At 38.8% G+C, this 24,000-nt stretch overlaps 1 protein-coding gene across 2 annotated transcripts in view; it reads left to right on the top strand.

The window, feature by feature from the left end:
• The window catches only part of LOC126859224 (uncharacterized), a 66,879-nt gene that overhangs the window by 39,068 nt on the left and 3,811 nt on the right, over positions 1–24,000 (top strand). For both annotated transcript variants that reach the window (XM_050610271.1, XM_050610272.1), the window contains exons 2-7: positions 17,984–18,296; positions 19,811–20,178; positions 20,447–21,694; positions 21,929–22,097; positions 22,241–22,399; positions 22,551–23,818. In XM_050610271.1, coding sequence (XP_050466228.1) covers positions 18,042–18,296; positions 19,811–20,178; positions 20,447–21,694; positions 21,929–22,097; positions 22,241–22,399; positions 22,551–23,818 — 3,467 coding nt within the window. In that variant the 5' untranslated portion in view covers positions 17,984–18,041. The remainder of the gene's footprint in view (positions 1–17,983; positions 18,297–19,810; positions 20,179–20,446; positions 21,695–21,928; positions 22,098–22,240; positions 22,400–22,550; positions 23,819–24,000) is intronic.

Below are 24,000 nucleotides of genomic sequence, written 5' to 3'. Positions count from 1 at the left end.
AATTGCATTATTTTTGTTTAGTTCTTTTATTTTATTTCTTTCAAACTAACCTGATTATATCAGGTACATAATACGATAAAACACATTTCTCACAAATTGGTAGAAAATGTCAATTAATCGAGTACACTTGATTTCAATTCTTTATATTATAATTTATTTTGCATAGATGGAGATGAATATAATTGAAGGAAGAAAAAAACTAATTTATCATATGGATATTTTCTATCAAAAAATTAATTAAAATCCATATTTCTTTAAGATTAAAATAATTTTTAATTGTTACGCATATGATTCTTTAAATAAAAAGCTTCCGAAAATGTGTGAAAAAGTATATTGATAGATGCTATTGATATTTTTATGCACACATTCAAACATCTTTAGTCTCGCCGCGACCTAACAATCCCTCGGCCAATTGCTAATAATAACTCTAATTTTGCTTTTTTAATTTTTGCTAACTAATTTGTATATACAATAACAAATAGGTATCGCGAAGTTATTATGCGGAAATTTGTACGATCGTTATCAGAAACATACCGCGGCTCATCGATCCGCTGGAATTATCTCGGATTACTTCGTTGAGTACAATTCTTGATTAATTGCCATTTTGAATGCCAGATAAAGAATTGTATCGTCAATTTAAACGATTATCGATTGCCTTCAAAAATTTTAAAAATTATATATTCTTGTAAAGAGAATTTCTGTGCATCCCTACATTCAGAAAGATCTTATTTCAACAAACATAAATTTCTGAAGATTTTAATCAAGATTAATTGTATTTTTATCTCGATATGATTACGATTTTTTTTATAAGAATAATGAAATATTATCGTAATATTTTAAGAAGAATGGCGATTGTATTTGTGTGTGTGTTTGTGATCTAATAATGAAGCATGGCAACCGCTGCAAATATTTAGCATTGACAATTGAAAATATAGATCGAGTAAAATACATCATCGGTATGCGATATGAGTGTGGGTCGCGAGGTTTAAACGTAATATCGTCACAACCCCATTTCGATTACCATTCGCTCTTCGACCTCGCGTTCTCCTCGTGACCGCTAAACCGAGCGTGTGTGCACACCTGTGCACATACGCACGTGCCGTCGTGTAAATTCTTCGACAAACACTTGCGGCGCGGTTGCTCGCGCGATTGATTCTGCACGCGAGGCCGATCCTCCGGCGCGACCCTCTCGCATAATAGGACCCGCTCGAGTCATTGGAAAGTCGGCACTCTGTCCCACTCACAAACGCACAGTTACTGTAAACGAGGACATTATAAGGATGACGCGACAAGGACCTTAATGTTAAGATGATGATCCTTAATGAAACGACAATTTTTTTTTAATTTTTGCTTTCAAATACAATTACTTGAAAATGCAATTCTATCAATATAATTTGTGGCATATATATAAAAATAATAATTATATAAATAAGTTTATATATTGATAAATAAATATAATAAAATTATTATAAAATTAAATACAAAAAAAAAGATAAAACTTTGTTCTCTTAAAACTTTGGTCTCTGTAAAAAATAATATAATAATAAGACTTTAATTATCGCAAGACTTTTCGAGTCATAGATCCATGTCGAGTTCTTAAGTCGAGTAACATAAGTTTCGCAAGTTAAATATAGTTTGTTATTCACGTGGCAAACTTTGAAAGCCACGCGTTCAGAATGGTCGCATAATTGCCGAGTTTCTCCGGGTTTCCTTCGCACGCGGCTCTTAATTGTTGTCCTCCGGCCGATGTCGCCATTGTTATACTTTTAATCGGATGGTGGGTTAGAGAAAAATTCCCAGGTGTCGACCGTGTGCGTTTGCATTTCTGCCCGTGGACATTGTTTAAAAGCGCACGATTACCGAGCATTTAGGAATATATGCGTCTTGTAATATACACGTACAGCGTATAGTATAATTGAGTAGTAGCGCATGTAATGTGTTTAATTCGCGAAAGTATTCTTGATCTGAATTTTCACACAAATTGTCGCATGGCGCATTCCGCGCCACATACGTCGCATGCGAACCTAATTCAGCAAATTTCTAGCTTCGCAAATGAAATATCGTGACTTACTTGAAAAGTAAACGTAGACCAGGTATCCGGCTCATACCATGCATTTCTAATAGATTCGTGTAATCATCATGGCGATGTCGGTAAATAGTCACGTAAAATTTTAAGCAGGAATACATTAGAAATTATTGACTTTCATGCAAATATAAGAATGTATGCAAGAACGTTGGGGATCCCGGACGCAATACGACAAACAAATCTTCTTAAATTAAGGTGTTAATTTTTAAAAAATTTTGGAAACGACTTCGGATCTCGAAAACGACAGAATAATGTCAATGGCCTTGCCGAAGTCTCGGATACCTCGTCTATGTTTGCAAGATACTATGTTGGCGCTAATTACCACCTTGGCGCGTCTCCAGGGAAATTGCGTCTAATCCCACCTTCCTGTTCGCCAAATCTGCTCGTTCTCGCGCAGTGCTTAGATGCCCGATAAATGCGCGTTGTTGGAGACGCAAACAAAAGAGAGGAACGAGACGATGGTGGAAGCGTGAGAGAGCAATGCGATTAAGAGTAGCCTTTAATTAATTGTCAGAATGAGTGACGGAGACCGGTAATTATTGGACCACGATTATTAGCCGGTTCTCTCATCAAGCTAAACAACCGCCACGTAAAGGGGCATTCACAACTAGAAGTGCTTATGCAAGGAGGGATTAACTTCTTAGAAGAGAACCAACTAAAAGTAAAACGTCGTGCCAGGATCATGGTAAAAAGGCGAGACGTGCCAAGTATCTTCTATTGGAATTCAAAAAGTAACAGTTACTAATTACCATTTTATTTAAGCAAACATAAGAGGAAGATGGACTTTATTTCTCTTTGAAGCAATAGATGATTCTTTCTCGATTATAAATTAAGTTGAGAAAAACAGACGTAATATAAATGAATAATGAAAACATATTATAACTAAATTTGTTTATTATATATGATTAGTAATCCTATGAATTATATCGCAATGTATTTTAATGCTAGAATATATTAATTTTTATATTTGATCAATATTGAAATATCATTGAGATTTTCGTAAACGTCTAAGGAAGCTAAAGAGTTTTAATAAAAAATTATTTTGCAGCTGAATTAACGATTCTCGCATGTATGTATTTTCGAGATATATACCTTGTATTAAATCAACGAGTTTGAAGCAATTATGCATAATTTTAATATCGCGTACTCGCCTCCGACTAACATGAATTCGACGAAAGGAAGAGCGGCGAGGTCCAAATTAAACGGTGCGAGGAAGACCCGCAGGCTTCTTCGAAGACGATAAGATAGGAGGAGACGCTATGTAAAATATCAAACTTAAATTTCGGCTACGCATAACAAAAATTGGAAGCATAGATGAAGAGCCTCGCACACGTGTCACTCAAGTGTTCATATTAATAGAGATTAAAATAAATGATAATGACTCACGAAGTTTAGTTTCATTCCGAGAAATTGCTCGGTAAAATGTTAGGTTGACAAATGACAGGTAAACATACATTCAACGATTTTGACATTTCGAATATACGTAAAATTAGTGCTTATACTTTAAAAAAATTAAGTTTTTAATACAGAAAATGATAATATTTTGTTTATAATCGTTATAATAACAAAAATTTTGTTTGTCAAAGTTATATAAAAAAAGTTAGTATTTTGAAATAATAATATTTTAGCTGTAAGTTTTCAACGGTGCAACTACAAACAATTACAAATGATTCTGTATTCAAGATACATTAGTTAGATTTGGTTTTAATTTAGAAATCGTATGACAATATTTTTTGCAAAATACTATATTTTTTATGACTTTGATTACAAATATAATTATTATTATTACATACAACTATAAACAAAATATTATCATTTTTTTTTATATTGAAAACAGTTTATTAAAAGTAGGATATTGAATTCATATAGGTTTAAAATGTCAAATTCGTCAGATCTTTTATTTGTGACCTGATATTTTATTAACTTTGTAAATAAAAGTAAATAGCAAATATGGATGATTTTTGGGACGATTAATCTGTTTTATGCATAATATTATATAAAAATTAATTATCAGTATAATTATTTTCTTTAAAAAAAACGTCATATGTTGCTGCTTCTAGCAATAAGATCTGAAGAAACTTGAGTAACAACAAGACGATTTTCAAGAATCGTTTCGTTCATGCAACGAAATGCATTGAAGCATTGTACACCTTCCTGTTTTCTAACTTACGGACACGAAGGACACACGTTCGCCCGAAGGAGGGAAAGCCACGATGATCGGGATCTCGTAAAGACAGAGAAATTCGTCATAAAACTGCCAATTATCAACCGCGCATCTTTTTAGCATCGACTCAATTATCGCTTTAAATATGCGCATAAGAAACGGAGGCAGTGACATCGTCTTTCTTTCGCCATAGCTTTTCGAAAGTAGCCGTTCGCCGACGATTTCCCGATGATGATGTTCTTTCGCAACCGTTTAATATTAATGGAGCTTGCCGCGGGAATTATCGCATTGTTATATGCATTTTACGGCCGAGATTGCATTGATCACGTATCGATGATCGAAGAGATTTCCATTTTGGCCAAGGCTGAATTTAATCACGAGAGATCTCTGCAAGGAGACCAAAGTATTATTCTTCGGAATATTAACTTAACGATGATAACTATATGAGATAAAAAAAAGATTAATATTTCTTTCTTTTATATCCTCTGCATTTGTACTTACCATCTATTTTTAATTTCGCAGATTTTCAAACGGTTGTACATATATGGATGAATTATCACAATAATATAAATATGTTTCTAATGTTTTCTTTAGAAGATACTAATTCATATATTTATCGCTCACACTCTTGTAACGCGTTCTAATTAAAATCGCAATAAGCTGCAGTTATATGATTACGAAACGCAAGCGCATCCCGGACGTGAAGCGTCTCTCGGCACGGAGAAACTTACATGCCATTTGTCCATTAAGGTAGCACCGTCTCGTAATAACATCTAATATCGTTTCCTATTAAGATACAAATCATTCATATTATTCGAGAGAGAGAGAGAGAGAGAGACTGCTTTTAGGAAGGGAATATCTCTCGCAGTGTCGCGAGAGAAACGTCGCCGTGTGAAAGTTTCTAAGCGAGATATATGTTTATCTGCAATGCACAGACGGCGGTCATCTCCTTCGCTGGACATTTTGTATAGATACGCCCGCTGGCCATCCTTCCTAGCTACGCCTGATAGACAAGGCGACGTCCCCGATAAGCTGCCTTTCACGCGCGAGAACTTAAAGGAAATGTTTCACCGAATGAAACGGCATAAACATTCAAGATTGAGATTCAGTGCTTATCACAATTAAGCAAATTGTTTATGGAGTACAACAAATTTACGATTTAGAGAAAAGTAGTTAAAATGAAATGCTAAATGAAAGAAATGACATTGAGCGAAATCAATTATCATTAATCATTAATTCAATGTAAATAATTAATAATTATATAACAAATAATAAAACATAAATATTTAATTTATAAAAAATAAATTTTATTTTATTTTATTTTTTATAATTTTATTTATAAAGAATAAATTTTTAAAAAAATTTATCTCTGCGAGACTCGATTTATAATTCGAGATTTATGCAATAAGTATTTGTTGAAAAATAATTTCAAACATGTTTTCGTATCAAATATTTTGAGGAATTTTATTTCATTGTCACGTCGCTCGAGGACGTGCGATACTGGCGTAGTGTCTTATACCGCTGTTTCGGTAAAACGTGCCACATGCGATTATTATCTTCCACATTATTATTATTTGCGTCGAGATAAACTATCTCCGATTCGATGGAATACCAGCTTAAAGCTTCATTTATACGCGTAGGCGAAGCTCTCGCCGCGTAGGACATGTCGCGTGGGCAATTTCTCTCGCCGCAGCCTTGGCTACCTACAATAGCCGCCAGTAGTAGATCAACAATCTTCTTTTTAGTGCGTGTCAGGTCACGATTGGCGTGATATATATGTATTTAAAATGTCTGAAATATGATTATATAATATAGAAGCTGTTTTTTACTTCAAATCGAATGAATCAAATAGTACGATAGAAATGCAGAAGATATCTTGTGTATAATGCGTTTCGTATTACAATAATTTAATCTGTTATATATAATTTTTTTTTTAATTTTTTCGGTTTAACAACATAATTGATAGTGTTAATTTTTTAATATAACGAATCTCTGAAATATAAGCTTGTTCGAATAAATTTCGTAAACGTCTGATTTGTCAGAGCAAGATTTCACAGTGATAAACTGACGCCTCCGCGATCACGACTTATAAAGGTGCATGAAAAGTTTTTTTTTTTCAAGATTGTAACAGAAAAGAAAGTAAAATCGTATCGACTGACCTTAAAGTCACCGATACGAGCGAGTACGAGGCGGGAAGTAAAGTATATTGTTACGCCATAAAATTATATCGCATTTTGCTACAACCTTCGTGCGACAAAAATGAACGCGGCACGATCTTTTGTTCGTTGGTGCGTAAGCGTTATCTAAGAATCTATATATGCTCATAAAGCGAGAGAGATACGGAATAGTATCTTTAGAAACATAGATTCTCAAATACACTATCAACATTTGTATATTTATCTTGACTTTGACTTGGAAAAGATATCGATTACATATTTATTCTATTTTTAATATCATCCGTAACATTTTCGCGTATAATTATTTAATAAATAACCGATTGAAAATTGTATTATTTGCTGTATGGGGAAAGTAGACATATTGTTCGAAATTGTTTGGATCTTTTTGGGAACCTCTGTTTTAAAATAAAGAATCCGAGAGCGTCGCTGTCACGGTCTTTGCCCTCCGATTACTTACTTTACTTTTGTTACGCAATCATCCCATCCGCACGCTGTTATTATCGATGAACATATAGAAACGATAGCTTTTTTTAGTGGGGAAGAGACACGGAAGAATGCACACGATTCATCATCGGATAATTCCGGCGCTCGATGGCGTATCGCCGCGATTTTTTTTCTTGCTAAAAGAATTCGAAATACTCAGCAATCTGAATTGAGATTTTGATGCGTGTAAAACACGCGAAAATAATTGGCATTTATATCTTATTATTATTGTATAATATATGTATATTTGCAATGTCAATAATTATTGTGAGAAGCTTTATTAGTTTCAATTTTTGTTTATTTCGTCACACCGCATATATTTCTGTTATCGTTCACAAGGATATAATGCCGTTATCGGAAGGAAGTGAAATCGCGCTTTCGTATCGTGCGTGATCAAAAATTAATTAAAGAATTATTTAATTGATTCGATCTGACCCGATTTCTCCCGTAACGGCTGGTGCTATCGACGCGCATAATTATTAATATTGTGACCTGCTGTCGTGTGAACTTTCTTTAAAACCGCTTTATATTAAGATCATTATTGCGTTAGAAATTAATATTAATAAAAAAATATACACGAGATATATATAATTATAAAATCTCTAATTATATCGTTAAATTTCTTTTTTTTTTTATACAAAATATTATATTCATTGAAATAATATTTGCCAATATGGACATCTCTCATCTTTTTTAACACAAAAATTCTTCAATATTTTAATTTTTCCCAAAAATTTTAGTCTCATTCAATTTTTATAATTGATCGTTGCAGAATTGCTAAAATGTTTCCATCGTGATTACAATCACGAGTCAATTTTGATTATCAACTATCGGCACGCTTGGGACGCAATAAAACTCTGCGTTTAAAGCCGGCGGCTCACAGGTGCAACAGCGATATTTCTAACGTGATTTCTAACGGATACGTCGCGAGATTTATTTTGCGTGACGATGTCTAACGTGAAACTCGAAGGCTTGACTCATCATAGAGATGGTCATGTTCTATCCACGCTCCAATTACGAGCCGGTCAAATATCCCTTTATGTATTTCGATAGGAATCTATACATATCGCTGATCAGGTTTTTCTGATAGGCTTGTGATCTTCTGAGATTACGCTGCAAATGAATACTCGCATAATTTTACAATTACTGTTTAATTATACATTCATATATAATTTCCAGATAATTTTTGATTATAGCAACGTCTATACTCTGTGTGTGGTTAATAGAAACTATTTAATATTGTAACTAAGTTGTAATATATAATCCTATTATATTAGTTTTTAAAAAATTCTTTTTAATTAATTTTAATAGAAATAAAATAACGTCTGACTTGCACTTACAATTAGAATATTTTCTCATTTGAATCGAGATCTTCGATTGTCAAGATCATGGATTTTTCTGAAAAGCATGCGTATGGTGTAACCATAGCATTAGAAAATGTGCCAGAAATGTCATTACAATCAGGCTGTACGTGCGAGATTTCTAATCACGCGACATCTAAGCGTGCGCTCAAACGGCACTCGTCCGCTGGAGAAATTCATTTCACGTACGTCCACGTCGACAATAGCTATGTCTCATTGTCAGTATATCGGCGATTTTTACACGTGCCATTCATCGTCTTAATTCATGCAGACAACAATTGATCGAAACACCCGATGACGATTCGTAATATGTCGATGTTATAATCAACATCTCCTATATAGAAAGTTTTCGTCTAGAGAATGAACAAGAAACGAGATAATTCAGACGAGAACCAGTCTCTCTCTCTCTCTCTCTTTGTGAACTTTCGTACAAACTTTCCACACACGACATTAGATCAAATCCAGATAGATGTTGCTGTTTCGATACCGCTTCATTATCTAAATATGTACATATTTCGCAAAAGCAAAAATTAATTTATCATTCTTTAAATTATTATTTGATTCCGAAGATAAATATCGAGAATGTTAAATTATTTCAAGACATTTATAAATGCAAATATATATTCAATTTTATTCTTAATCCCTGCTCGTGGCTGGTTGTCTTCGTGAGGATTTGCGGATGACATAATCCTTCTTCGCACGCGATATCTTGGAATTTCGCGATCGAGCAATCTATTTTAATTGGCGCGCGCGCGCGAATGAGCTGCTCCTTCCGTGACGCTTATCGTTGGCCATTAAAACGTGCAGTCGATAATTGAAGTCGTCTCTTCGTTCCTATTCTAAACGCATTGCTTTTAATTATCGATCACGCTTCCGGCACTCATCCATACCTCGTAGCCTCGAGACTCGATATAATTATCAAGCTGTCGAACTACTTTTTGTCACATTAATAGTTTAATAACGACAGTTTCTTTCGTGATTTCAAGATCAATTTTTTATAGGTACAATTTGATGGCAGCCCTTGCAACTTTTTATAATTCTCAATATTAGATCTTTTAACTGCTAAGTCTCAAATTAAATTTTCTACATCACAAAATATAATTAAAAAATCAATCAAAAAAAATATTATTTTACATTTGTTGACATTTTATTTCTCGCAATAGTACTTTTCTGTTTCTTAATTAAATAGTAAATTGAATAACATGTATTTTAAAATCAGATTTTTTTTTTTTACTGAGCGCAAATTTAAATATGTATATTTTAAATATTATCATATTTTCATTGAAATCGTCTATAAAATGATGATTGTCATAAATCTAACGTGATCAATTAATTATTATGATATACGAGCGTAAGGGTCGAATCGCACGACAGGATATTTCATTTGAATCGAGCATCTGATCGATCGCTGCCGCAACTTTCTACGACGCGACGGCCATAAATGGCGGAATGCGCCTGCAGCGTTATTGTACCGAGGTTGCCCACCTACTTTCGATCTACGGCACGTCGCATGCGTGAATTCGGCAACTTCTGTGTACCTGTACGCGGAGTAAATTTCGGTCATCGAGCACTTGGGATGGGCGGAGATATCGATGGTTCCTGGCGGGGTTCCACTCTCGACAAGCCGCGATCTCCGTGCTTCTCGAGGAGGACTTTCTTTTTCGCACGCGGGGTCCGCGACCTGAATCCGCCCGACGAATCTCCTCTTCTTTTTTTTTTTTTTCTCATGCCTCGGTCTCGCTTCCTTCACCGAGCCGGATCAAACGCGACACATCGCCGCTTTATTTCTGCGAGATTAATTAAATTTGGAGCAATCTCGAGTGATTGCTAATGTCCTCCTCGTCAACATATAGATTTGATCGATAAATACCGATGATTTTGATCGCAGCGATTCAAAATTTAAATACATAATTTAGAAAGTGATCGGTTTTTTTTGTGAAGTCACATATTTAAAAGATCTTAAAATATTTAGCGTAAAAACAACATTTTCACTTCATACATTTTATTATAAATTATTCTTAGATTTCACAAAATATAATTTTCGCGGACACGGAATGATAATGAGTTAGTTTTATATATACATGCAAATTAAATAAAATTGAATTGATAAAACGAAAAATGTTGCAAAAGACGCTAAAAAATCATCCGTGTATTTTCATTCCTCTTATTTATATCGCGGCATTGCAGGAGGAGGGAGAGAGAAAGAGAGAAGAAAAAAGAGAAAGAAAGAGAAAGCATACAACAGGATACCGTGAGATTACGGGCGAATTATGTTAACGGGCGGAAAGGTACTTTTTCATATATCCTCGATCGTTTGCATGCATTAAACGCGCGACATAAATGCGCCCGGCGGGCGACCGGAAGGATCAACGTTAACCGGAGGCAGCACCTCCAGCGGACAGTCACGACGTCGTCCTCCGCCTCGTGACACGTAATGGCGCAATTACTCGAGCGCAAGATGCGTGGACACACATTTCGCATGCAAACATATGCCGCCTGCCATGCGATAATTAAACGATCCCGAGACGCTTTTCGAAATCGCGGACGCTCGGCATCGACTGTCATCGTTACGAGTCGTAGAACACGATGACAAGGTTGCGCTTAAATGATTAGTCGGAGATAGACGACGATCCTTCGCGCGATCGAGAATTTCGGACACGTAGCGTACGCGGGACGTGTTCATCGAGGAACCGACGCGACGAGAATTCAACGGACGTGGAAAGCATAAAAAAATCGGGTTTCTCAAATTAAAAATGCGAGAGGCGATAAAGCAAAGTCCTGAAATATCCCAATTTTAAAATCAAATGAGTAGAGGGAATAAAAATTGAGGAAATTTCAAAACAATAGATTTGGAAGATAGGGTGGCTCTGGTGTTTCTTCTGAATCTCGCCTTCTTTCGAAACTTTGCATCGAATATCTCGTATTTTCTTTTTTTTCCACAAGATTCTTTTTTCTCCTTCACAGTTTTGAATGAGAAATAAGCTTTTTGGCACTACTCGATTTTCGTTTCGAAAAAATACTCCAGGGGTGTGTCTATTTGGCGCACTCTGTAATCTCGTACGCATTACGCCGGTGCTCGGACGATCATCGCGATGGTGAACGCGCGTATAAAGCACCTGTGCACCTTATCGCCAACAGATGGTCTAACTAATGTTACGATTCCTGATTAATTAAAGCTCCCAAGAAGTCGACGGCGCGGCATCCGCGCGCTCTTTAATGAGCTAAAGTACTGCTCGATATACACTGAGATTCAGTAGCTATGACCACGTGCGATATATTACTCTCGCGCATCTATAGTGCGCTTAATAATTCGTCCTCTTTCTCTCACTCTGCATTCTTTCCTCTGTCTCTCCTACATTTCTCTTTTCCTCCTTCCTCACATTGCTCGCAGCTTCTTGCATCTCCCCTATTTCATCCGCTCTATCCTCCGCATGGCCTCGGCCTTCTTCCTCCGTTTCTCCTTCTAACAAGGAAATCGCGAGTGAGTGAGAGTAGTGTGAGAGAGATAGAGGGAGAAAGAAGAGAGGGAACGGCATCCGAAGGATCTCAGCGTCAATTAAGCAAGAGTTGCGAGACAGGCCTAGACGTATACCTACTCGCACAATCTGCATTTATCTCGACGAGAATTATTACAAGAGCCGTTTGCTATCTACCGTGCCGTGGCACGGAGTACGGCAGGGAGTACGAAGTCAGTCCGTAAGTTAGCAGCCCCGTTCATCTCGTGTCGCTCCGACAGAAGTCACGGAAGAGCGAATAGGGCGCGAAACTGGTTAATGCTCGCGGCGCGGAAAATTAGTCTCGCGGCACGTCGAAAGTACGACGTTAGGAAATGCGTTAATTTCGTCGTGATTGCGCGATTAGCACTTTAAACTGCGACATTAAAGCGCATTGCGATGCCGCAACGCAGAGATTTCTGCATCGCGCTGTTAATGTTAGAGGAAAACGAATTGAGGAAAATTTTACACTTTATTTCAGACGAGAACTTGAGTTGGGAATAGCGTATCGAAATATTTATTTTATGATTATATATATCTCGGAAATTTGTAATTCTATATGCCATTAACGAAAGCACATAATTATACATATATATAATTATATATATTATTGAAAAGAAGAATAATTTCTGTATGAATTGTGTATATGATGTGTGCATAGATGTAGAAATATTTTTGCCAATCTGAATCCATCGATATCTTAATCTATCGATCGGCAGGAATTTCTCTTTCATTTGGCACGCGATAAGAAATTGCTCAGCCGAATATTCTGCGTACGAGAATTCTTTCGCGAATCTTCCCGGAACTTAGGTATTTTACGTAATTTCTGCAATCGCCGGGAAATATCTTTAGGGATGGTCGGATATACCGGTTTCGATGCTCAGTCGTTGGGGATGCGCGCGCCCAGGGTCAGAGGTCAGAGCCGAGTTCGAAAGTCGACTCGGCGCGAGGTAACGAGGTTTTTCACCCGCGCCCATTGTTCGATCATTATTACCGCGATGGAGCCGCGGATCTTAGCCATCGTGCGGCATCAGGGGACGCTGCCCGCTGATATATGGGATAGATCGGGGATGGAGATAATATCTCCGCGCGCGGGTTGTGCAGATTGCGAGCCGCCGAGGCCGGTCGTCGTGATAGGATTGATAGGATTTTCACGCGGCGGTGCGCAGCGTAACGTTATTACTTTCATGCAAAATGTGAAAGTTAGAATACACGCTATTGTATGTCGAGCCCGGCGGATTTAGATAGGGTGGTCCCCGTGGGTACAACACATGCGTGCCTTTGTTTCCCATCGTACGCGGCAATGTATGATTTTTCGCCGCGCCTTCCTTCCTTCTCCTTTAAAAATAAACGATGTACGTTTCATCATGGGACCAGCTTGTTAAATCAGTACTAAGTCTGCACGTACAAAACACGCGAGAGCTACATTACGCGGAATTGTGTAAACAATATCATTCTGTCGTGAGTTTTCGCGTTACATCTTGCAATATCATGTGTCAGTTTTTTCAGCTCCTTCCAGAATATATAATTATGTTTATTTATTATAAAATAAAAAATTAATTAATTTATTATGATATAAAAAATTTTACAGTTATTATATTTTATTACAATTTAGATAATCTAGCTTATTGCTGGATTCTACTCTCTCAATACTATTTTTTAATCACTCTATATATAAGTGTTTAAGAAACACACATGTAAATGGTAGCGCTGGTTGCAGTTATATAGAAAACCGACACGTTGATCCAACGTCATCGATTATCCGATAGAACGTAGCATGTCGTTTAACGATACCTTGACGGCATGTTTGAAATATTTAGACCGGATTTCATTACACGCACACATATATCGGGATAAGGTCTCTTGTTTCGCGCAACGTAACCGGTACCGGTTGTCCCTCCCGAGCCCGAGGGCGCAACGGTTAAATTCCAGCGGGCGTTCTCGCGTGGCGGAATATCTTCCCGCGAAATGCCCGAGCGGGGAGGAAGAGCTGGCTCCTTAACCGATCGCGGAGGGAGAAAGAGGGAAACCTGCCTGAGTGAGACCTTCTGGGAAATTGGATTGGCATTTTGTCCTTTACAAGCGTCCACGTGGAGCCGCCGCGGCTTTACAAGGCAGATTCTTCCTGTCGGTAGACACGATTATACAGGGTGGAACATTGACCTCTGCGGATGATAAAGCATGTGGTTATATCACTCTGAGCGAAAAAATTTTATTTAATATTAGAACATTTGCGAGACACCTCTTTTGTTTTACAAAAAGTCACACGTTTAATTGCGTTATTTGCATGCTAAAAAGATTTTTGGTTAATCAAATTATTTCGATCATATATTTTTCTGTTGAAAGACGAAGCATAAATTATATTTGTATAGAAATGTTGTGGAATAATGGAAAACACAATTATATATAACATATATATATATAGTTCTTTATTTTCTCTTAAATAATTTGAGTAATTTTATTTATTTTATTTATTATCTTGTTCTTTTGCTGAGATGATTCTGTTTTATTCTGAACGCGTTTCTCAGAAAGTCGAATGCCACCCACGTTTAGTTGCACGCTATTTTCAGCTAGGAAAAATTGTACCCGAGCATTAAACGTTACTGTCGGAAGACGAAATGCGCGGTTGTACAAGGCAAAATATTGCTATCAAGGACAGACTATAATACAGAGAGTGAGACATTGCTATTGAAAGAGGAGGGTACGCGCCCTCTCATTTTGCAAATCCAGGAATGTAATAATGACTCTTGGCTTGGTATCATTTCCGATCTAGCGAGAGCTCCCGGTCTTTACTCCGCACATTTGAATCCACGATTTAAATGCGGCGAATGATATTTCCATTACAAGTGCGGAACGAGCGCGAGACTAATTTCTAATGACAGCTCTTTTGCGAGAGAAAACTCGCGATGTATCTGATTCTCTTCTCGGTTAGCAAAACTGCACAGCGTTGCATAAATTGCGTATATACGAAATCGACGCGAGAGGGAGAGAAATCGTTCACGTTGCCTCAATTCGACCTACTTCATAAATAAAATGAAGGTAAAAAAAAAAGAAACAAAAGAAAAGAAACGAACCACCCAACTCGATCCAATCGAATCGGATTGTCGGCTTATGCGCTCGCTCTTTCAGGATTTTTGTACGGCGCGTTTGCAGCAGGAAGTACATGATTTGTGCCGACAATCGCGACACGTGGGCGTATGTATATCGCCCGAGAATACAGCCCGGGTTCGATTCGAGTTCCTCGAAGATAGCCGGGGTTGTATACAGGCTGCCTGTCTGCTTGCCTGCCTGCCTGCCTGCCTGCCTGCCTGCCTCTATCCTAGACGAGTGAACGAGCGAAGCGAGCTATCGCGAACGAGAGACGGCAGAATCGTTCTTCCTATCCTTCCAAGTTCGATGACTCTCGGCGATGATCATCGCGAGGGGGCAAACGTCCTCCTCCTCTCCCGCCCTGCCGGTTCCCCGTTCTCTATACTTGAGCCCCTTCGCGCTTCGTCGCCCCCTGCACGGCTTCTCTTCCTCCTCTTCCTCCTTTTCCCTCTACCGTTGTTCCCTCTTCTCCCCCCGTCTTCTTCATCTTTTCCCCGCGGGTACCCAACGCTCGAGTTATCATAACCGCCGCCATCCGTCATGCATCACTTGCCACTTTGTGCCCCGGAGAATCCTCTCGCCGCGGCACGACAATCGCGCGCGAAACCGCCGAAGAACCGATGACGCTGATGATGCTGAGCGAATGGTGAGATATCGCCAGGTGTTATCGCGGAATTTTTCTCTCGCGCGATTACGCTCGGCTAAAATAATTACTAAAGAAAAATCAGCTAGTCCTCCGTTAAAATTGTATAATTTGTGTATGCAATATAACAATGTAATTTATAACATTTACGTATACTTATGTCAAGTTACAAAGTAAATTACAAATTACGAATTTGAGTCACGATTAAAGTGTCCTGATATCATTAGTAATGTTGCATTGTTTTTATAAAAGGTTATACAAGCTTTACATTGTTGTGAGATAAGCATTGCTATGAAATAGAATATTGTTTTGTATTGATTCGCGCAATTAATATCGTATTATGCGCGTTCTTCAAAGAATAAAATTGCGCGCGTATCAACATCGAACGACTATGAGTTGCGTGAATTTCAGAGTACATTGTCGGAGGTGAAACTGTGAGAAACACGCTCTGTATCTTTTTCTCTAATCTGACTACGATATCGATCAATCTGATTACTCTTGTTTCACCACTACGTCACAAACGCGGAAGTGAAACGTGTTGAGGCTTTTCCATGTGAGGAAACGCAAATAGTGTAATTGCGTCTACGAATATCTAATGATATCTAAACTATCATTTGCACTTCGTATTCGCCAGTCAATCAGTTATTTCATCTTACTGCAAACTCTGATTTCAATATCTTTTTATCAAGCAAGGCTATAGTAAGAGTTAGATCGTTGCTTTTTGTAGATCTGATCAATAATATTAGGAGAATATCATCTGTCGGCGGAACGATAGTGAGTGCAATTTTGCTCATTCGCCTCGCGTATTTTTTGCGAATATTAACTCGTGCGAGCGACGATTTCATTCGGTACTTTATTTTCAATTTCATCGCGCGAGTATAAGAGAAAGAAAGAGAAAGAGTAAAAGAGAGAGAGAGAGAGAGAGAGAGAGAGAGACAAGAAAAGCAGTTTTCCACGCGCTATCTCGCTTCAGCACTCAACTTGTTGAGTACAAGATGCATTAATAAAAGTTGTCTTACTCGTTTACCTTAACGACTTAGTTAGTGTCCCGCGACTTTTCTCGAACGCTTTTCACGTTGTCTTACTCATTCCCGGATTAGCGGTACTACCGGTCGATTGATACGGACGAGTCGCGTGTGCAGGTTGGGCACCTGCTCCTATATTAGTGATGAATGAAAGAACTTACTTTAAAAAGACGCGTTCAGAATCGTCTCTTTCTGTGTTTCTCTTTGTCTCTCTCTCTCTCTCTCTCTCTCTCTCTCTCCTGCATCCCAACACAACTAACGCAAAAGATTGAACCACGTACGTCTAACTGTAAGATAAAGCGACCTGCCCAGATCGTTCGGCCAACTCGCGTGCGTTTATCTTCCTCTCGTTCCATCCCCTTGTTCACCTCAGAGTCTTGTTACATTCCTCTCGTTCATCAATGATCTCGCGGATGCCGTTCTTCGTCTGGCGCGAGATATTAGAAAGTTATCGAGCAACGGTGTTATTTTTTTCTTTTATGAACGCGATTCGAAAATAAAGCGTGTCACGTAAATGGAAAATTGATAATATTTTTTTAATGATATATACATTTATTTTATCTCTTTAGCAAATCTCTTGCGCAAAGCGATAAGATAAACAGAACACTTTTGTAGAATCTATGGAATATTTATGGAGATAATTTTTCAATAATAAGAGATTGTGTCATGGATGAATTGATCCGTAAAATATGCTTCTCACGAAGAAGATATTAATTAGATATGTCAAGCGTTAATGCGGACGCATCTTTTTATTCTATTTGAAGAAAATTTATTTTTAAGGCAGACTGCAATGTATTTGCAAATTAATCACACTTATTAACGTTTAATTACACCCTTAATTGTCATATGTAAAGCGCCAGCGAATTAGTATGCAAAAGCGTACTTTTTACACAGATTTAAGGGAAATTGGAACAGGTTTGCAAAGTGGTCCTCTTAATTGACTATCCGATCGTCTTACGGAGTACTTAAGCTTGATACATAATATTGTATAAATATTTGCATCCACTTAGTATATTCTTTATTTTATATATATTTTTCATTTTTTTTGCGTGTCAATTCTGTGTGTTTTAATCAAGAATTATTATTTTATTCCCATCTTTTAACATTTTTTTTAAATTTTAATTATTGCTTAATTACTTATTGCTATCTATCTCCATCACATTCTACTGAATAAATTATATAATCTTCATGTTTTATTCACGAATTATGATTCTAGAACATTATCCTTTTACAATAGCTTCATTAGCTTCTGTCCAGGTAAAATATCTTACTTTAATACTATTATAATTTAGAAAAGTATACTATAATCTAGTTCAGCTATTGTTTTCATAAAAATTCTAATTCTTGAACTTATGGTACATTTACAATTTTACGGATCTAATTAAATGCCACAGTATTATTCAATAGGATTCAAGCAGACATGTTGGATAATTGGGGTCCCCCTTTCTGATCTTTTTCAGATACAAGATGAATGGCGAATCCTGCTGCAGTTCATAGAGACGCCAGATCGGCATAGAAATGGGCAACAGCAGTTCCCATCAATACTGCGCGTCCAATGGACCGTCGCAGGAGGTTGGCAGACGCGGGTGGACGCAGTCCTTCCCTCGGGAGCTTGCAAGACATCATCCTCAGCAACCAGCGGGACACAAGGTCCTGCCGGAGCCGCCCAATCAGCGATTACGCGCCACCAATAATGGCAGCATCATTCACAACGGGGGAACCATAAGCGGCCGCAAGCCTCCGGCCCTCACGCTTCCGCACGACCTTAATAAGGTAAGGATTCGCGGCTGCTTTTTGAGTCGCGCTGATGACGTGGCGTGCCAAGCTGCTCTCGTGTGCGAGAATACGAGTCGCCGCTTAATACGTCGCACTTACGTTGAAATTTTTCTACAGAAGCACGATATTCTATGTCGATTAATAATTTTCATCATTAGCAGTAATTAGCGATAGTAACAATAGCGTTTGCAGTAATAATAATGATAATAATGGCAGTAAATTATTTTGCTTAATATATATATATTTTTGGAGCATTATATTATATCGAATTCTTTATATGCTACCACATAGTTACTCTGTTCGGATGACCCTGGAGCTGAATTCATTTTTATTTGAAAAGTATCGTTGTATTTGTATACCTATTCATTCATACTCTGCTTTGAGAGCGAATATCTATTACTTCATCGAAACATTCTATACGAAAAGATTTGCATGTGATGCGAACTGCTCGGTGAGTAAAAATATTCTGGATGAGAATCGATTTCCGGTTGAGAATTATTTTGAATGCGCACCTGATATATACCTGATATATACCTCGAATAATCGTTTTGAAAGAGATGAAAGATAAAAGGAGATATTATTTTGCCTTATAAAAAGATTTTATTGCAATTTTATCAATCTATATTTTTAGCTTATATCTATTGGATTTTTTAAAGATAAAAGAGAGCATATATACATGCAGTAAATAAAATACATATGTCTGCTCGAGATATTTATTTAGGTTGCTGTGCAAATCGCAGCCGAAAGTATACGAAAAGCATGATGAATTTTCTGCTCCGAATCTTCGACGTGAAAGTCCGCACTCCACAAAATCATCTCTGTATCCGAAAAGTTACTTTTAATTCAATCCTCCTGGTTTTATATCTCGGACAGTCAGTCCTCCTTCTGTCTTCGAAGAAGTCAGCGTGTTTCCATCGTTCAGAATTCTCATGCAGGTGATGCAGGCAATCGTTTAGAATTCGTACGTGACTTTTGGTCGAGCGTCATACGCCGCGTTAACCCGGTTAAGGATATTCTACACGGAATGACTTCTTGCATCGTGAATTCGCGAAATGTATCACGCGACCTTCATCGAACTCTTTGTGCCGACGGTCGCACAAAAACGACGGTTTCTCATCCGCCGGCTTTGTGATAGAGAGGAGGATCTCTTCTCTATAGAGCATTTATTACGCATACATCAGAAAGAAATCGTGCACGCTTTGTAAATCAACAATGTTCTATGAATAAACGCGCGTAACACTTTACCGTGCTATCTTTATGTAATACTTAAAAAGACAAAAAAAATTTCTTTTAATTGTGGATATAATCAGAGCTCTCTAATGAACTTTAATTATGAGCAGTGGACATATGGATATCACGTCCACATTTTTCTCTTACTTCGAATGTGAAATGCGCGCGGTTGGACTGTCGGCGCTAGAGAAAGATATGCAATTAAAAATAAAGTGAAAAATATATAGAATTCAAATTAGGATTTTTAAAGCTAGAATTTTGCTCTCTCTCTTACTTCCCAGCCAGGAATATTCCGCAGCCGCAGTACTTCGGCGTCGAATATTGGCGCCTCTCGCGGCCGCAAGCTCGAGCACCGTTGCTGTCAATATCGAAGCGAGTTAGGATGCTGCATGGAAAACGAGATGCAGGAGATCAAGAGGTTTGGCAGCGAGCCCGATCTGCGATACTCGCCGATGGGACAGGAGGCGACGCGTTGCAACGGGAAGCAGCAGCATCAGCACGCGATGGAGCACCGGCATTGCGGAAACGGACATTATCCTGAACGGGATTGCAAGGAGCGAGAGAGCCGATACAAGAATAAAAAGAAGTACAAGGCACCGGCGCCGCCATCGAACGGCATCGTCGACAGGACGTCCCCCGATTCCTATAGGTAAAAGAATGCCAACGCGTTATCGATCATTTTTTTCCTTGTAACTTTATTATTCTTCGATAACGTTAATTTAAAATTTAATATCCTAAAACCTTTATAAAATTAATAATATCTTGAATTCTTTTAGAAATAATTTTGTTAATTTTATAGAAAGCGATACTTTTTTCTATATTTTTTTAAAATATTTTTCTAGCAAGTTTAATATTACGATTTTTCTGTATTTTTCCAAAATATCAGTATCATATTTCAAAATTGTTCTTGCTTACAGATATACGGAATCTGGCCAGGATCGTCAGAATGGTTGTCGCGGCGAGGAGGAAGTTCAGCCACCGCCGAGACGATCGCGTCTCTTCAAGACGCGAGCGGAAACGAAGAGAGCGCAAGTCAACTGGCTGTCTTCATCGTCGCAAACTCAGGTAATCGAAGAACGTTGCGAGAACAACGGTGGCGGTGGTGGATTGGAGAACGAGCGACAGTGGCGAGGTGAGGACGGCCGTGTTGCCAGCAAAGAGAACAGACTCGCCTGGCGCGATCTCCGTCAGGATCGCTGGTGCCGGGATGAGCAGAAGCGTTTGCGGATCTTTGACGGCAAGAATACGCTGCAAAGAAGCATGAGCAGTCCGGAGTTTCAAGCAGAGCTAATGCAGGTAGCCAGGAAAGTGCGCAACAAGCTCCACTGTAGCGGTAGGTCCTCGTCGGTAGCAGAGTCCGCGAATCTGATGGAGCGCAATAGCGACATCGATCGAGGCTTTAAAGAGTCAAAAATCGAAGAGACGAAGAGGCCGGAAAAACGATTGGCAAAAAACGAGGAGAGTTTTCGCGATGAATGCGCGATCGAGAACAGAATCGTCGAGGAGAGGCGGCTGATCGACCGCTGTAATCGATCCGAAACCAAACTCAACACGTACGAAGAACGTAAAGGAAATGCTCGTGATCTTGAAAGAACCAAGAATCACCTGGAAGAGAGGCAAACGGAAGCCATATCGGGTGGCAAGAGACGATTCATCGAGAAATTGGCGACGTTTGACGAATCGTCTACGGCGCATCCGAAGGATCCTCCTCGGAAAAATTCAAAGGATCGTCTGAACGTAGCGAAATACTCTTCGGGGGAGAGGTTTTCGTCGGAGAAACAACGGAAAGATTTGCTCGAGGATTATCAACGAGCGAAGAGTGTGACTAAGAGTAAGAAGCATGAGAACACGGCGGAGCCGGCGAGAACCAGATCGGAGAGTCCGGTGAGACCCTACGTCAGGGCGACGGATCCTCGCGGGCAAGGTTCCGGGAGGGAGAGTACGCCCGAACGAACGAGCGAGGCCAAAGAGAAAGGAAAGGAGAGAGATTCCGATCGTAGATGGCGGAAGAGCGACGCTAGGAATACTGATGGCGCACCGGACGAGAAGAGATGGCCCTGCGAACCTGTTCCCGCGATAGTGGAGAAGAAGGACGCGAAATCTAAAGAGAAGCTCGTGAGGAAACCAGAAGTCAAGGAAGTCGTGCGCGAGAAAAATTGGCACGTGTAAGTTGCTCTTGCATCTCAGATCGCTTTATCTCTTTCGCGAGTCGCGGATGCGCACGTACTCGTCTAAGCCATTCTAATTACTTCTCTTATCAATGAATGTCTCGTGCGGCGCGCGATGCGAATAGATGGGCAATTAATTTTCCGATGGTGTCGATAACCGATGACTAATTAGTGCCTTTATTTATAATTATTGCGGAGAATTTGAAATATTGTTTTTAATTGTTTCTCTAGATTACCGTCGCCGGAGAAATCCGCACCGAAGACTTTCTACTTCGGCATGGACGAAGCATTGTCGAATGAGTCGCGGAATTGCGTGGACCAGCATATGGAGCAGATACAGTCAAGGTTGCAAACTAGAGAAGTCAATGGATCGATCGAATGTCACGATTATACGGATGATGTGAGTAACACTCTGTTTTATTTTTATTAATATTGATAAAATTACAAGTTTTTACAATATAATTGTTTATTATAATTATTTATTTAAAATACAAAAAAATATAAAAATAATTTTTTGCTGAATCGTATATTCGCGATTATCAGGGGAAAAGTGGAATAGAGGATATTTCATTAAAATTACGACCAACACTACCTAAGAAGCAGCTGGAAATTCCACGATTCTCACCATCGGCAGCGTGGAGGCTATTGTCAGCATTAGAAGCACCAGGACCAAACATGAGTACGGCAAGCGAAGAGGTTCCGGTAAGTGTGCGAAGAATGTGTATAACAATAACTAGAGAATATCCTAGTAAAATAACTATAGCAAATAATAATTACCAAGTAAATGAAATTGAAAAGATTATATAAATTGTTCGAGAGACTTTGGTTAAAAGATTACGAAACTTGATGTCAGGTAATGTTTGAGGAGCGCATCGAACGTCTATCTAGACCACCTCCGCCACTGATCGCTCTTGGCCCGCGAAGTTCGCACGATAAATCGGGAGATTCTGGTATATCCGGGGATGCTGGTGCAGTTAATGATGACTCATTAGACGTCAGCACCAATACTAATAATAATAGATTGAAAACACCGGCGACAAGACCAACGTGGACGCCGCAGCAGGATCTGGGAGAAGAATCCAGTAGTGATGCGGGTGTGGATTCGCCTCCACCAATGCCGACACCCGTGAAGTTTCCACCTAGGGCACATGTGTTCTCGTTATCGTTGCCGCGCGACGACAATCGCATGTATCTATACAATCCGGATTTAAAGAGCAAGGAGGGCTCGACTTTCAACTCGCTGCAGAAGCTGAAGCGATCAGTATCGGGCGCTCTCGGACTCGGTCCGTTGGATCTCGAGAAGAAACGTATTCGCGATGTCCTTGATGACAACTGGCTATTGTCAACAAGTGCGCCGACATCGCTGCAACACACACAGATCACGGATGCAACGCGTTCTTCACCACACGGTTGGAAGCCCAATTTCGATGACGAAGACGATGACGAGGATTTAGTGGAAGATTTGGAGGATCGCGGTGACTTTCCTATGATTATGAAGCCGCCCTCGTTCTCTTACTTGGCTTCAGGTGGCCATGTGATGTACTTGCCCGAATCAAATGATTCTCAATATCAGTCGCAAGGTTTGAATTGCAGGAGCAATATGGTGATGGATAGTGAAAAGAACTTTAGCAACAATATTGGATCAAAGTATCATAAAAACGATGTAGATGAATTTAGGAAATCCGACAAGAACATGGAGAAGACGAATAAACAGCTCAAAAACTCAGCTATTCTTAAAGATAAATCTTTTACGAGCGATGGAAAGGTGAATAACAGATTTTCAAAATCATGTGAAAATATCTCTGAAATGAAACAACGGAGCATTTCGCCTACCGCTCAGCAAAATCTGCAGGATGACAAAGAGGTAGCGCCAGAGGTCAAGCCACCATCGAAGAACAATTCAAAGAGTCGAAGATTCACGTTTCAAAGCACTGTGCGACAAATTGAAAGGCGTAGATTGGCGGAAAAGCTATCGCGGGAGGCGGAAGCCAAGGAAAGACAAAGGAAAGGCGAGCTAGAGGCGATGCGTAAGGTGGAAGAAGAATTTCAACGCAAACGTGCCAGGGAAAAGGCCAATATTAGGCAGCAACTTCGCTTATACAGTATGGACGAGAATATTAGGTAAATACTTAGAAGTTATATTTATTTTCGAAATGATAAACAATTATAAAATTTATATTTATTAAATGCCAAGAAATATACGTTGATTTATTGCGATCAAAAAAACTCTTCCACATATATTTTCTAAAAATATAGTTTAAAATTATTATCGAATTAAAATAACGAAGAAAAAGACTGGATAA

The sequence above is a fragment of the Cataglyphis hispanica genome, chromosome 3 (assembly GCF_021464435.1).
Source record: "Cataglyphis hispanica isolate Lineage 1 chromosome 3, ULB_Chis1_1.0, whole genome shotgun sequence".
Lineage (NCBI taxonomy): Eukaryota > Metazoa > Arthropoda > Insecta > Hymenoptera > Formicidae > Cataglyphis > Cataglyphis hispanica.
The sequence above is the reverse complement of the archived record's forward strand: the minus strand, read 5'-3'. Positions and strand labels throughout refer to the sequence as shown.